A 15,126-nucleotide genomic window follows, 5' to 3' on the forward strand; every position below is an offset into this window, starting at 1 on the left:
TGTGCTGCTTCTTCGAAGCTTGAAAAGACGTGCAAAAAATAACGTGCTTTTAATGCAATCCAAAGAAAAACCGCGATCCTTTTGCCCATTTTGTATGACCGGAGTGACTGCTGTTTACCATGATTGGGGGATTCAAAGGATTATTTTGCTTTCTCGAAAAGGTTTTTGAGAGGAAACACTAAACCGGGTCTTTCTTTAGATAATTTTAGTTCGAGTTCGTAGCCATAGGAAGCTTTTAGTTAGATCATAAAGGGGACAGCTCGAATGTTCAGGTAAATGCCCATGCTAAACGAGGCGTTCTAATTCTGAATACATAGGTAGCTCCAGCGCTTGATCCTATGGGCCCTGTGACTTAATTTTTCGAGCTGCCCTCCCAACTGTTATCAGTGCCCTCGCATGTGCTCCGAGCTAATCACCCATTTTCAATGAGGTGTGACATAACGTATTGTTTGTTGGTATGCTACTTCCCGATATTTTTCTTAATCACTGGCAGACAAAGTGGAAGCCAAAAATGTGGCTTTACTGTGACGCCCTCTCTTTGAATGCTTCTAGAGTCCAACACTAATCATGAGTTCAATGGATAACTCAAAAGATACAGGAGCTGATAGACTCACGATTGGAAGTGCGACAACAGAGAAAGTAGACTGTAAGCAAATGGAGCACAGGCTCGAGCGTAAAACAAACCTGGTCACCTTAACACCAACATCCCATTCATTTCACAACACTGGCTAAGCAGCATTGGCGAATACCGTAGCCGCTTTTATGATGTTACCTCGGGGCTTGGCGAGAAAAAGGAGTGCTATCACCAATCTCATAATGCCCGGGAGAGATCAGGCGTAAATAATGGTCGCATCGAGGCGTTTCCTCGGGGACATGAGATACCACAAAAACAGTTCCAGGCCAATACTCAAGAAATTCATGACATGTTTGCATCGGTTCAGTCTCCATTGCTGAGAACGCCTCATCTAAGATAAGTATTTTGGGCATCTTGAGAAGACATCTCACAAAGAGTACTAGCTTTTGATCACTCACAGAGAGTTCCTCAAATCTACGGGATAACAAATCGTTAATTCCAAAGTAATCCGCGAAAATCGCTAGAGTTTCTTTCTGCTCCTTGCTCAGAACGTTATAGTAGGGTAGAAAGTTATTTGAGGAGTTTTCCTGAAAGCCTGACGCCAATGCTTCCCGTGTTATTAGTCCATTGCGACTATTTTTCACAAAGATAGCATGAAGTTCAGGGGACGACATTGCAATATTTCTGTTTATTGTGAAATAGTCTGTACTTCCCGTTTTCCGTGGCCTGCCGTTCTCGACAACTTTGGAGTTCCAAGACTGGGGGTGGTCTGCAGTCAAAAGCGATAAAAGAGTGGATTTACCGGTTCCGTTGTCACCTTTGACATGCCACTTCGACTGCGGCGCAACTTTCCAGTGCAGGTCTTTGAGAACAGGCTCGCCTTTGTAAGACACGTCAAGGCCTTTCAATTCGAGAGCACTTGGCATATTGATAATTTCGTGCTTTGGAACTTGAGCGAGAGGGTGGCGGGAAACAAGGTCCTTTATTTGGTACTTGGGTTGCCTTGCACCCGGGACATTGCTTGTGTACTGCTTTCTTGTTTCGGCCATCAGATCTTTAACCTCGCTTTTTTGACCTTGAAATGCAATGCCATTCTCGTCCACACAGCAAACATGAGTGCACCACTTTGGAATAGTATCTTGGTAGCGCAATCCTATCACTATGCAACTTCGCGAATAGTTCCCGATGAAATTTGAAATTGTGTCAGTTGCGCTAGGGTCTAATCCCAGAAAAGGATCTTCGATGAGTGTTAAGTCCGGTTCCTTCAAAAGGCTACGAGCTAGGCGTGCTCTGCGCATTTGGCCATTACTTAAACCCATGGTCCAGCGGTGCTCCAGTGCTTTGAGCTTTAAGTCCTTTAACAACTCGGAGTAAAGACTCAAATCAATATTTCTATTCGTTTTGCTCACTTCGTAATCAACTGCTAATGACCCCGCCGTATTGTCCTTTATAAACTTTTCGCAGGTTTGATCGAAATCGTCTTTAAAGTACTCATATCTAGCACTCAGATGGGCTGTTGGTATTACGCCACTGAACTTCACAAATTCAACGCGGGGAAAAGATCCTTTCTTTAGCCCATACTCAAGCGACAAGGGCGGGTCTGGCAAAAATTTGTTGCCAATGACGTCCAGAAACTTTGCCTTCTCAGCCCCCCAAATCACCCATTTTTCTCGAGGCTTTATCTCGAAGTGCTTTATGGGCTTTGAATATAGAGTTGGTGCCGAACGTTGCAGGGAGGACTTGAAAAGTCCACTATTAATTCGAACTATGAAATTGGCCATGCCTGGTTGTACCCAATGCCTGCGTCTGCTACGTTAGGTTTTCAAAATGCCTGATGTGGGAAGTACTAGCAGATCCATAGGTACCCGTTTAACACCTAGTTATTTTTAATTACAATTTTCGAACAATAATTATTACAATTTCTATAAAACTTCTCAAAAAAATAGGTTTTTGTCCTCCAAACTTCATAGATCCTGTCTTAGATAGTCTGCAACCCATACCACGTTAATTGCGTTGTATCTTGCTTTTTTATTAGGCTGGAATTCGATGAGTGTTCCCTTCTCGTGCAGCTTGCTGAAAGAGTAAGGCTTCATGTGTTTTTCGTAGCGGGCGCAATGCATGTAACCTTGGCACCGCCCGTCAGGTTGCCCCCAGCCATCGAATTTTTCTGCGGGTATGATGCCATGTTGAATATCTATTGGTTCACGATAGGCCCTCTGAAGCTCTTCCAAACTTGAGAACTTCGTTGACATACCAAGCTTTTCATTTTTCCAGTCCTTTTCGGCATCGTCGAATTTGCAAGACTGGGCTCCTCCGTTAACCCATAACAGCTCCCCTTCATGCTCAGACATGTGAGCTATGGTTACACTGCAAATCTCATATTTTTTCTGCTGGAAGTATTTATTCACTTTTTCATCTTCTTTTCTTGTCCCTGCAGTGCCAGCTCTTCCTCCGTGAAAGGCAAAGTCATGTCCTGCGGCGTAAAACCCTAACCAGAAAAACTCTTTGTCACCATAACTGCACCCACCAAGTGCTGGTGTCATATGAAGCATCAACGACAGCATTAATGCAACACAATGCGAAGTTTTGTGAACAACCACAAGTCCTGACTCCATCTGGTGCTGGTTGTTGTCAATAAAGTAGTTTTTAACAACTTTTTCATGTGGCCTCAAGTATTTATCGCACTGATCCTCGACGTAGTCGAGATCAACAGCGGCATAATGATGCCAATAGAAGTTTTCCAGGAAGCTTGGAAATAAAGTTTCAGCCATGGCGGGGCACTTCTCGCTAATCGGTTCTCCCCGGTAACGATCTCTGAAAAATAAAGTACCTGTCTGGCGGTACTCATGCGTTTCAAAGTAGTAATTGAGATCAACGTAACTTATCGCATCGATATCCATAAAGACATATTCCTCAAAAAGGTTGAAGGATTGAGCCAGCCATTTGTTTTTGAAGCGCGAAAACGAGTTCAGAACGTCAGGGTCCAATACGGGGCCCATGTCAACAAACCACAGTTCTTGCTTGACGTTCTGTGCGTTTGGGTACTCAGTTTTCGGGAAAGTGAGTTTATCAGACTGAGCAATCTTTAGCAGAGCGTCAATAGACTCACGAGAAAGGTCACCTTTGTGCACAACTTGGATTGGGAGAGTGTTACCAATAAAACGCAACTGGGCTATAAACTTTGAGGCCATTTCCAGTTGTTGGTCCCCGAAACCTAGCACAAGACCACGCCGAGACACGATGGAACTCATTTTGTTCCAGTTTGCTAAAAATGACAGCTTCTCGTTGTATTCGTACTTTACCGCATTGTTGATATAGTCAGGGGTGCTGTCCAAGGGCGGAAGGTACCCTTTCTCAATGGTAACACCGCTAGGGCTGATTAAGTTGGGCATGATGTCCACAAATGTGCTTTTGTCAAAGGGCTTTAGCATAGGCCACATACGACGCTCGAAATCCCACTGATCAAAGCCCGAAAGATTTGGGTCAGACTGCTGCAAAGTTTTAAAGAGTTCAGAGACGTTTATGCTTTCATCGAGCACAAAACAGGTATCGTACATCCGCATGCGCTCCATGCCCAAGGCGATGTCGACTGCTCTCTTCTTATCGTGTATGGCTTCCTTTGTGGCATCGTCCACGGTCGAGAGCTGCTCTTCTTCTTCATCGTTTATGATAAACCCCCACCTGTTGTAATTGTTGCTCCACGCGTTGTTTAGCTGGTACATTTTTTGGAAGAAAAAGTAGCACTGCGTCTTGGGCGTGAGCTCTGTGAACGTCTTGAAGCGGTGCTTGCGGGCCAAGAAGTCCCACGAGGCCTTGCGCTTCTCCTTCATTTCGGCATCGTAACCGGGGATGAGCTCTAGGGGCGAGAACTTGTTGCCCTTGATGGGCTGTAGCAGCGAAGTCCCGTCCACGAAGTTGTATGGATGCTTGTTGTTGCCTCCCCTGACAGCGTCCATTTCCTCCAGGTCTGGTGAATACTTTGAAACCTTAGAGTAGTGCCCGAGTTTTGCTGACTGCACGTAGAGCACAACCGCAGCGGCAACTACCACAAGAAGCATTGCCAGCTTCACAATCATGCGAGAGGGTGGGAGTTTCACGCCCCGTAGGCTATGAAGAAAGCGTCGAAGCATGCTGGCAGTTTGGGTTCAGTCCGGAGATAATGGAGGCTGGTGAGTAGATTTCTGCGCGGCTTGTGCGTAGTTCAAAAGGACAATAAAGCGACTGAGTAACTTTTAGACAGTACCGAGCTCGCTGTTTGTGATCAAAGAATTGTTAAATAGCAAGGGAGCAAGCCCCAAGAGAGTGATGTATGAATAAAAACCAGACTCAAAAAACAGGCTGCCTTCCTTAAAAATTGCGAGCTCGTGGTATACTCAATTTGTTTTCTTGAAATTATATAAAGGAACTCCAAAATTTGCCGATGCCCTTCACATGACATGCTTGATATGGAAGTTTGTTTTTTTTTTTGGACTTTCCACGAAATGCGCGAGCGCCGCACTTTCTACGCGTCTGAGTCAACTTCCTCGTCAGGCAGGGGTTGAACTCCGCTCCCAAGTCTTGTCTTACACGAAATCGTATAACTGCAGCCGCGCTGCCACGTCAATAACGGACAAATCCCACCTTCTGCGAGCAAATAATGCACGGGAAAACTCGGTTGAACAACAGTGCCACTGCAACTCGCCAAAACACTTACATCCAAGGCGCGGGAAAATAAATTTCACTTATCTCGGCTCTAAGTTATCCTGCCGAGACAGCTCACACAACATGCAGATTTGTTTTGGCGGATGTAAAAAACTTGGCAAGTCGCCAAAAAAAGATTTACAGCTTCGGCATTTGAAATCGTAGCATGAAAAAGAAAGGTGAAAACATGGCAACTATCTGAGAAAATCCTGAAAGCACCATGCCGAATTCCGCTGCTCCCCGGCCAGGACTTTTTACGGACGCGATGCACCAGTTCGACAATATCAAAAACTTGTAGTTTGAAATCTGTGCGTATGAGATGATAAATAGAATTTCGGGGCTTCGAGTGAACGAGCTGCAAGCAACCTGAAGGCTTCGCTGATGCAGAGCTGGAATCGGCGCTCGTTCTCACAAGTCATCGAGAGTATAGTTCCAGGGCACGGCCCGTTTGTCTTGCTATTTTTTTGAATGCGATTCAAACGATAGGAAGAAAGCGCGAGCGGCAGGCCCGGCGCGGTGGGACGACGCTACAAGCCTGTGTGCTACCGCAGGGACCCCGTTCAATGGGAAAAGGACTTTCCGTGCTGGCACCCTGGCGCGTACCTGCGCTGGCACCTTGAAGTCCAAGCGTGCGTATCCAATATCACGTGATCCTCATAAACGGTTGATCGTAATACAAGGCTCGCTAAGGGATAAAGTTGCCCTACTCTTCACCACCTTTCTCAAGATCCACAAAAAAGGCTAAGAAAAAACCATGGACGAGTCTTACGACGTTATTGTACTGGGAACCGGGCTCACTGAGTGCATCTTATCAGGCCTGCTGTCGGTGGACGGAAAGAAGGTTCTACACATCGACAAACAGGATCACTACGGCGGTGAGAGTGCCTCCGTGGCACTGTCGCAACTGTACCAGAAGTTCAAGCAGAACCCCATCCCCAAAGACCAAATGGAGGCCAAGTTCGGGCGCGACAGAGACTGGAGTGTGGATTTGATCCCAAAGTTCTTGATGGCGGACGGCGGACTGACTAAGATTCTGGTCCACACAGACGTCACGCGCTACATTGACTTCAAGCAGGTCGCGGGTTCGTACGTTTACAACAAGGGCAAGATCTACAAGGTGCCATCCAACGAGATGGAGGCCATTTCGTCTCCTCTAATGGGAATTTTCGAAAAGCGGAGGATGAAACGGTTTATGGAGTGGATAAGTGAGTACCAGGAAGACGATGTCAAGACGCATCAGGGACTGGACCTCGACAAGAACACCATGGACGAAGTGTACTACAAATTCGGCCTCGGCACGTCCACAAAGGACTTCATTGGCCACTCCATGGCTCTTTGGACCAACGACGACTATCTGCAGGAGCCCGCTAGACCCACTTTCGAGAGAATCCTGCTGTACGTCCAGAGTGTAGCGCGCTACGGCAAGTCGCCCTACTTGTATCCGCTTTATGGGCTTGGTGAGCTGCCCCAGGGCTTCGCGCGTTTGTCTGCCATTTACGGTGGCACCTACATGTTGAACACTCCTGTGGAAAAGGTTCTTTACGACGATGACGGGAAGTTTCAAGGTGTTGTCACTAAGGAGGGTACTGCGAAGGCGCCGCTAGTGATCGCCGACCCAACCTACTTCCCAGAAAAGTGCAAATCCACCGGCCAGAAAGTCATCAGAGCTATCTGCATTTTGAACCACCCTGTTCCCAACACGAGTAATGCTGACTCACTGCAGATCATCATCCCACAGTCCCAGGTGGGAAGGAAGAACGACATATACGTCGCTGTGATGTCCGACTCTCACAACGTGGCCTCCAAGGGTTTCTACTTGGCCATTGTTTCCACAATTATCGAAACCGACACGCCTCATGTCGAGCTAGAACCAGCCTTTAAGCTTCTGGGCCCCATCGAAGAAAGATTCATGGGTATCGCTGAGATCTTTGAGCCAAAGGAAAGCGGTTCTACCGACAACGTATTCTTGTCAAGGTCATATGATTCGTCCTCGCACTTCGAGTCGATGACCGACGACGTGAAAGACATCTACTTCAGAGTCACTGGCCATCCGTTAGTTTTGAAGAAGAGACCTCAGGAGGAGGAAGAGGAGGAATAAGGTGCCACTCTTGTTCCGCTGCCTCGCATCCATAGTTTTTAAGTACTCATCGCCCTTTTTATAACTTACATTTTTCGTCGAAAAAAATACCAAGGCCAATTTGCCAGTTAGCACACAAACTTCCGACCCAAAACACGCATCACTGCACCCGTCAAGATGCTGTTCTTCTCCTTTTTCAAGACTCTGGTGGACCAGGAGGTCACTGTGGAGGTATGTGTGTTGTATTGCGCATCTGCGCTGCCGTTTGTGCTTACTTGGAGATAGCCTACTAACAGTTTATTCACAGCTAAAGAATGACATAGAGCTGAAAGGAACCCTGAAGTCGGTAGATCAGTTCCTCAACCTCAAGCTTGACAATATATCGTGCTCGAACGAGAGCAAGTACCCCCACCTGTCGTCGGTAAGAAACATTTTCATCAGAGGGTCGACAGTAAGGTACGTGTATCTCAACAAGAACATGGTCGACACCAACCTGCTGCAGGACGCCGCTAGAAGGGAGGCGATGAGCGCCAGAAAGTAAGCGTGTTGAGTTTTGGCACGAAGAGCATATACCGCCGTATGTAGGTTTGTACAGTATAAAGCCGAACATTGTCTGAGATCACAGCCCGCCGCTTTCACCCAGGAGCCTCTTCTCGCAGCGCGCTCTTGTGTGGCCGGCCTCGTGGCAGTAGGAACAAGGGATCTTGTTCTTCTTTTTCTTGGCGTGTTTGGGCGCGGCAGGCGTGGCGCCGGGGGCCGCGGCTGGCGCGGGATTCGGGTTTCCGACCAGTGGAAGAAGAACGTAGTTTCTGCCGTTGCGCTCGACAAACCCAAGTCCTTGCTCCAGCTCCCGGTCTAGCTGTGCTGCGTCCAGCAGCGGAGCGCGCGGCGCTGGCTCTTTCTGCGCCTGACGCGCGAGCACGAGCGCGTCAAATTGTTGCTTGAGCAGCTCGAGCTGCCGCAGCCGTTCGGGCTTTCTTTTGTGGTCTTGCACGCGTTTCGCCAGGATTGACCTAGCAAGCGCATCCATGGCGCGCGAAACCTGCTCGGGGTCCTGCGCCTGTGAGCCCATCGGAGACGTCGCAGTAAAGAAGCCAGTGTATAGCTAAAACCTGGTTCTGGGTAACTCGAAGGCAGTCTTCAGGAAGAATATCGCACGCCAACGTCTGTTAGCTGGTACCAAACAGCGACTTTATCTAGCAAAGAAGCCCCTGCGTAAAACCTTCTCGTTCCACCGGAATACCCTGCGTGCTCTTCGCCCAGTGCCTAGCACTGCGCCAGAGCTGTGTCAAACCACCCACGTGATCGACACATGACCAGGTTGTTCCCGTGATCAGGCATCCTTAACTATATGTCTCGTAACCCCTTTTCCGATGCTCTTTTCGAATTTCCGCTGCACAAACGCAGCTACTCATACCAGCGCAATTCAAACCGTGCGTACGTGCCTTTTCTCTTCTTCTTCATATCCCACCGCCAGTGCTATAGAGGTTCTTGTACCGCCTCTATAACTCACTGTCATGGTAGGCGGTGGAACCGTGTTTCAATAGATTTCTGACCTGGGTTCGATCCCTACGGTCGGACGTGTTCGCTTTAAGCTTGATCTACGGGTTAGGTTGCGGCACGCTCAGCTTAATCATCAACGAGTTTCAGACGTGCCCTGGTAATTAATCGATCCTTGCGGGCAGCTCGGGGCGAGGTGTGAGAAGTCCATCTCGTTCCCGGTGTGGCAATGGCAGGCGAGGGTGTCTTCGGACTAACCCGCCTCTCGCGCTCATATCGCTGAAGGGGAGTTTTATCCAGCACAGCAAGAGCGACCCGTGACGGAGGCGACTGGGATGACACAGTCCTCGGCGAAGTGTTTCGGCACTTCAGAATGATGGGCTTATGGTTGAATCGTTATATCGTAAAGATGCGAAACACTGGAACTTCGCCAATATTTTTGTCTCGACCTCCTATGATAGGAGAGATAGCGACTAATTATATTTAAAGGACTTGAGTCAAGATGATGCGCTCCAACACGCTGCAGAAGGCATGTGTTAGTCTTGATTTTCAAATTTTAATGACTGAACCGCCGGTGGGAACGCGGACAATCGCGTGTCAGCAGGGATGAAACTTATATTGTTTGTCATTTTAGAGCAACGTCACAGATGAAGGTTTGTCGTAGCTGGCCAGAGCGCTGGACGTGTAAATTTGATACGCAATGGAGCTTCTACTCGCGAAGGGTAAAGTGGTCACGTGGTTCAGAGCAACGGTCATCTGACGTTGGACTCGTCACCACCTACGAAACACTCGAGCTAGTATTAATGCGTAGAGCTCCTCCTTGGGAAGCCCCCATCCGCGGACTACAACACACACTGCAATGGACAGATCGGTGTATGAGGCGTGCAGCGACCTCGTGGAGCAGTTCGGACACAAGGTCAGTGCAGACGAGATACTGGCGCAGAAGGTCAGCAACTTGGTTCCCATCCCGTTCAAGTCGCGCGAAGATCTCGAATTAGCCGCGCTGGGTGACAAAAAAGAGGGCATCTACTCCGGGGAACTCGCACCGCGGATCGACCTCAAGGTGCTGCACTACTACGCGACGCAGCTCATAGTGCAGAAGTACCCGCATCTGATCAACTGCTTCGACGAGACCGCGCTTCTGACACTCGGCCTGCTAGTGGAGAAGTGGGTCGAGGACTATTTACGAGCGCAAAGCGACGAGTTGCGCACGAACCCGGCAAGGCTCATCGCCAAGAAGACCGATTACCGCAAATCGCCGTCCGACATCTGAGTGCGGCTTACAGCGCGGGCGCGCCGCTACGGTACACGCCACGTGACAAACACGTGAAATTCACGCTTTCGGCGATGCCTATTGTACTGCAGTCCTGGCAGCGAGCGTGCTCCACGAAAATTTTTCCAGGTTCGCTAGCATAAAAAAGATTACACTCGCGGCGCCCGCTCATCGCATCGCCCTGCATCCCGTCCGATTGGAAACTTTCTACAAGCCGTGCTAAACCCCCGACACCCGCGATCATGGCCAGAAGGAGAAACTTTAAGAAGGGCAATAGAAAGACCTTCGGCGCCAGAGACGACTCCAACGCTCAGAAAAACTGGACTGAGCTGGAGAAGGAGAATCCCAAGTGGGAGAAATACTACAAGGACCTGGGCGTGATCCCAGAGAACGAGTGGGACGACTTCAAGAAGACATGTCAGGCCCAGCTGCCCCTCACGTTCAGAATCACCGGCTCCAGAAAGCACGCCCATGAGGTGCTGGCTCTTTTCGAGGAGAAGCACTTGCCCGGCCTCACCAACGTCGAGTTCGAGGGTGAGCAGATTCAGCCTCCTAAGCGTCTGCCATGGTACCCCGAGAACCTTGCGTGGCAGCTTGATGTCTCCAAGCAGGTGATCAGGAAGAACGAGCAGTTTTCCAAGGTCCAGAGGTTCCTGGTCGTGGAGAACGCGGTCGGCAACATCTCCAGACAGGAGGCCGTCTCCATGATTCCCCCCATTGTCTTGGAGGTGGAGTCTCACCACTCCGTCTTGGACATGTGCGCTGCGCCAGGATCTAAGACCGCGCAAATGATCGAGGCTCTGCACTCCAGCGAAGACGAGCCCACCGGGTTCGTTGTCGCCAATGACGCCGATGCCAGAAGATCTCATATGTTGGTCCATCAGTTGAAGAGACTCAACAGTGCCAACTTGGTGGTTGTTAACCACGACGCTCAGTTCTTCCCTCGTGTCAAGACCGACAAAGAGACTAATCAATTTTTGAAGTTTGACAGAATCCTTTGTGACGTGCCTTGCTCCGGTGACGGTACTATGCGTAAAAACGTGAATGTCTGGAAGGACTGGGGCACAGCTTCTGGCTTGGGGCTTCACACTGTGCAGTTGAACATTTTGAAGAGAGGCCTCAACCTTCTGAAGAAGGGCGGCAGACTCGTGTACTCCACATGTTCCATGAACCCAATTGAAAACGAGGCTGTTGTTGCTGCTGCCTTGAGACAGTGGGGTGACAAAATAAAATTGGTTGACTGTAGCGACAAACTTCCAGGCCTTGTTAGAAGCAAAGGTATTAGCAACTGGCCTGTTATCGATAAGGCTTTTGAAAAAAAGGAGAAGGGAGACGAAGGTACCACTGAAAGCTGGTTTCCTCCAAGCGCTGAAGAAGCGGCAGACTTCCACCTAGATCGCTGTATCAGGGTTTACCCACATCAACAGAATACTGGTGGGTTCTTTATCACGGTCATTGAAAAAGTGGGATCAGATTCTGTTGAAACCGCCAAGAGAGCTACCACTGAAGAAGTTGCTGATGAAGCTGCTGTTGACAAGAAGCAAAAGACCGAAGATGGTGCTTCGGCCGCCCCATCTGCTCCAGTCAAAAAGGAAAAGCTGCCTCGTGATGCCAACGAGGAGCCTTTCGTCTTCCTGGATCCCAAACACCCAGAGCTGGAAAAGTGCTGGTCTTTTTACGGTATTGATGAAAAGTTTGATAAATCCACCTGCCTGGTGAGGAATGCTGCCGGTGAGCCAACTCGTGTCATTTACTACACCAGCTCATCGTTGAAGAACATCATTGAGGCTAACGAAGACAGACTGAAACTAGTTTACTCTGGTGTTAAGCTTTTCGTTGCTCAGAGATCGGACATTGAATGCTCGTGGAGAATACAGAACGAGGCACTCCAGATCATGAAGCACCACATGAACCGCAACAGAGTTGTTGAAGCGAACGTTGAGTGCTTTAAGATGCTTCTAATCGAATCGTTCCCTAGGTTTGAAGACATGGAGAAGAGCCATATCGATGACAATTTCGTTGAAAAAATGAAGGAATTGTCTGCTGGATGCGCCTTTATCCACGTTGACAGAGGGGAAGATAAAGAAAGCATGTTCTTGCCAGTCTGGAACGGAACTAAGTGCGTTAACTTGATGGTTTGTAAAGAAAGCACTCAAGAACTACTTCACCGTCTATTCGGTATTGAGGTTACCTCCAAGAAGCCCGCGGCCGAACCTAAAAAGGAAGAAGGTGATGCTTCTGTCGAGCAAGAAGGCAAGTCTGAAGAAATCGCCGGCGATGACGCTGAAAAGTCCGCCGATACTGCCTGAACGGAATTAAATGCTAGCAACCTGTATAATAGAAACGCCTGAAGAATCATCTGGGTGAATAATTGTTACATTAAAATTACATTGTACAATAAACTCTGCGGTAGCCCTTAGTTTTGCCCTAAAGTATAGATAGAGAACGACCTCTGTAACTGCCTGCGAACACTAATTTTTTGCGCTCCAACGAAACTGTCCACGATGACCTTAATGGCTCTGTCAAGATCCCAAGATGATACGAACTCGGAAAGCCTCATTTTTGCGAAAGACTCTGCAATTCTCAAAATGGACTCCAAGTGACGGACAGTAATCGGGAACGACCCTGTAGTGATACTTTCACGTCTCAAGTCTGCATATACTCTGCTCACTTTATCCATATCCATTTGATGCAATTTGGGATATATCTTAGTACGCGCATACTGGATATATTTCATCAGAGTATCTTGAGGTATTGGAGAAATTTCTTCTTCTCTTTCTCTATCTCTTTGTAGACGCCGTTGCCTCGAAGACATGGGCTCTTCATCTACGGCAGCGTCTGCGTCATTTGCATCTTCATCAGCAGAACCGTTTCCGCCTACTTTATCATGCAAAGGATGAGACCTCAAATGTGAGTCCACTACGAAGCGCGCAAGCCTTTCATCTTTCACCTCGTCAACCAGGTCTCTCACAACGCACAATATATCAAAACGAGATAAAATGGGCTCTGTTAGGTCAACATTCTGTGCCAAGGGCAGAGCCGAGTTGTAGCGACCTCCGTTTGGGTTAGCAGCAGCGATAATTGAGCATCTTGCCTGCAAAGATGTCACTATACCAGCTTTCGAAATTGAAATGTTTTGCTGTTCCATAGCTTCGTGAATGGAGGTACGATCTTGATCGTTCATCTTATCAAATTCATCAATCAAGCAAACACCTTTGTCAGCTAATACAAGTGCACCTCCCTCTAATGTCCATTCTCTGGTAATTGGGTCCTTCCTTACAGATGCCGTAAGACCAACAGCAGATGCACCTTGACCTGTCGCAAATACTGCACGATGAGCAGTTTTCTCCACGTACTTCAAGATCTGGGATTTTGCAGTTCCGGGATCACCAAGTAGTAACACATTGATGTCACCACGAATCGAATGCTTTCCGTTGACATTTTTGGGAACACCACCAAACAGCGCACAAGCGACTGCTGTTTTAATGTCTTTGTGCCCGTAAATAGAGGGAGCAATAGAGGATATGACTTTGTCAATTATACCGCGATCCCTAGATATTTTCCTGAATTCTCTTTCCTCTTCTTCGGTCCAACCAAAAACGTCTAGACCCTCTTCGTCTTCTCCACTTCTTCGCCCCCCTTCTCTCCTTCTAATGGAATTTGCCTCTATTATGGTAGCAAAGACAGGAAATCCATTCCTGGCATTCAAGTTCCCATCATAGTTGTTTTTGTAAACGCCTGTAACTTCGATTTCTTCTCCGGGCTTTGCGATGTCCACTAAATCCCAAAGCAAAATAACTTCCCTGTGCCGAGGAAGCCTTCCAGCCGGAACAGTTCCTGGCGCTTCTTGTAGTGTTAGACGTTGATAATTTCTGTATAGAGTTTTTTCAGCATTTGTTCTGAAGGGACCCTTAGACCTGCAATTCGTACAAAAGGAAATCTTTATTTCTTCATTTGAATCTTGGAAGTAAGGACCCAAGACTGCACCGCATTTGAGACAGTTGAACTTGACATACTTTAGCTGAGGGAACACACCTGTTCTCCGCGTGACAACCCCTGTTACGCGAACTAAAGAGTTAAGGTTCGATTCTCTTAATTCGCGTAAATTGAGAACAGTGGGGAAGTCTGATATTCTAACGTGGATTTCCGAATGAATTCTGGCATAATCCGGATAGTGGAGTTGGGTGGCGTCCATTGCCACAACGTCGAAGATTTTGAGCATCTCTTCAGGACATTTCGCAAGAAAAAGAGCAAGAATAGCTTTGGACTCGGCGAGATGTCTATAGTTGACCTCCAAAGATTCAGAGTTTAGTTCACCCAATGTTCTGATTCTGGCACCGTAGACTGATCTTCCCCACTCATCAGTGTATTCAAGTAAAAAGGATTTCAGCTCTCGGGCAATTGTACACGCGACGTTGGGCTGGGTTATCCACTCAGTGTAACTTGAAGCTTTAACATCACTTAGGGACTCAAGTGTTAACTCTTCAGCCAGTGGGTCCATATCAATATCAGACAACAAGTCATCGTCATCCTCGTATTGTCGCCTCCTGCGCCGACGTTGCACTGGGAGACCCATTTCATCCACATGGGCTTTGTCAAGATCTTCGTCGTCATCCATATACGCTTCGCTGCGTAGCAGTCTGTCTCTTTCGTTCAGTTGGGAGTCAATTCGACGCCTTTCTGCCAAACTCAATTCCCGCTGATTGCGGTCATCAACGCCCGTAGTCTCGTAGGTATCGCGCAATGCATCAGACCCATAGTCACGGTACATATCGTCCCCCATGAGATCAACTTCGTCGAGTCCCTCCTCCATGTCATCTAAATCCTCAACTTGATCTGGCACTTCTCCGTCTGGGTTTTCGAAATCTATTTCTTCCGGTGAGCCCAAAGGAGAGGACCTTTCTATCGAAGGTCCTTGTGGCGAGGATGGAGGCACGACTCGCTCGTCGCCACTATCATCGTCTTCTCTGCCCCTTCTGCGGTCCATTGTTGGTCGAGCTCGAAACTACAAAGCACAATAAG

At 48.1% G+C, this 15,126-nt stretch overlaps 8 protein-coding genes and 1 non-coding gene across 9 annotated transcripts; 5 read left to right on the forward strand and 4 right to left on the reverse strand.

Annotated features, from left to right (window-relative positions):
* Positions 1–768: 768 nt before the first annotated feature.
* Positions 769–2,355, reverse strand: KLTH0H07942g (uncharacterized protein; the record flags this gene model as incomplete). Its single annotated transcript, XM_002556179.1, has 1 exon — positions 769–2,355. One exon carries the CDS (start codon positions 2,353–2,355, stop codon positions 769–771), a length of 1,587 nt encoding a protein of 528 aa, XP_002556225.1.
* Positions 2,356–2,538: 183 nt separating this feature from the next.
* On the reverse strand, positions 2,539–4,704 carry KLTH0H07964g (alpha-mannosyltransferase; the record flags this gene model as incomplete). The annotated part of the gene is made up of 1 exon (XM_002556180.1): positions 2,539–4,704. The coding sequence occupies one exon, from the start codon at positions 4,702–4,704 to the stop codon at positions 2,539–2,541; it is 2,166 nt and encodes a 721-aa protein (XP_002556226.1).
* A 1,304-nt stretch (positions 4,705–6,008) lies between these two features.
* Positions 6,009–7,352, forward strand: GDI1 (Gdi1p; the record flags this gene model as incomplete). Its single annotated transcript, XM_002556181.1, has 1 exon — positions 6,009–7,352. The coding sequence occupies one exon, from the start codon at positions 6,009–6,011 to the stop codon at positions 7,350–7,352; it is 1,344 nt and encodes a 447-aa protein (XP_002556227.1).
* Positions 7,353–7,508: 156 nt separating this feature from the next.
* LSM2 (Sm-like protein LSM2) lies at positions 7,509–7,872 on the forward strand (the record flags this gene model as incomplete). The annotated part of the gene is made up of 2 exons (XM_002556182.1): positions 7,509–7,562; positions 7,639–7,872. 2 exons carry the CDS (start codon positions 7,509–7,511, stop codon positions 7,870–7,872), a joined length of 288 nt encoding a protein of 95 aa, XP_002556228.1.
* Positions 7,873–7,950: 78 nt separating this feature from the next.
* On the reverse strand, positions 7,951–8,403 carry KLTH0H08030g (uncharacterized protein; the record flags this gene model as incomplete). The annotated part of the gene is made up of 1 exon (XM_002556183.1): positions 7,951–8,403. The coding sequence occupies one exon, from the start codon at positions 8,401–8,403 to the stop codon at positions 7,951–7,953; it is 453 nt and encodes a 150-aa protein (XP_002556229.1).
* A 437-nt stretch (positions 8,404–8,840) lies between these two features.
* On the forward strand, positions 8,841–9,272 carry SNR20. Its single transcript, XR_002432222.1, has one exon.
* Positions 9,273–9,690: 418 nt separating this feature from the next.
* On the forward strand, positions 9,691–10,104 carry RRN10 (Rrn10p; the record flags this gene model as incomplete). Its single annotated transcript, XM_002556184.1, has 1 exon — positions 9,691–10,104. One exon carries the CDS (start codon positions 9,691–9,693, stop codon positions 10,102–10,104), a length of 414 nt encoding a protein of 137 aa, XP_002556230.1.
* A 242-nt stretch (positions 10,105–10,346) lies between these two features.
* On the forward strand, positions 10,347–12,413 carry NCL1 (tRNA (cytosine-C5-)-methyltransferase; the record flags this gene model as incomplete). The annotated part of the gene is made up of 1 exon (XM_002556185.1): positions 10,347–12,413. One exon carries the CDS (start codon positions 10,347–10,349, stop codon positions 12,411–12,413), a length of 2,067 nt encoding a protein of 688 aa, XP_002556231.1.
* A 107-nt stretch (positions 12,414–12,520) lies between these two features.
* On the reverse strand, positions 12,521–15,091 carry MCM2 (MCM DNA helicase complex subunit MCM2; the record flags this gene model as incomplete). The annotated part of the gene is made up of 1 exon (XM_002556186.1): positions 12,521–15,091. One exon carries the CDS (start codon positions 15,089–15,091, stop codon positions 12,521–12,523), a length of 2,571 nt encoding a protein of 856 aa, XP_002556232.1.
* Between the last annotated feature and the right edge of the window lie 35 nt (positions 15,092–15,126).

The sequence above is a fragment of the Lachancea thermotolerans genome (assembly GCF_000142805.1).
Source record: "Lachancea thermotolerans CBS 6340 chromosome H complete sequence".
NCBI lineage: Eukaryota > Fungi > Ascomycota > Saccharomycetes > Saccharomycetales > Saccharomycetaceae > Lachancea > Lachancea thermotolerans.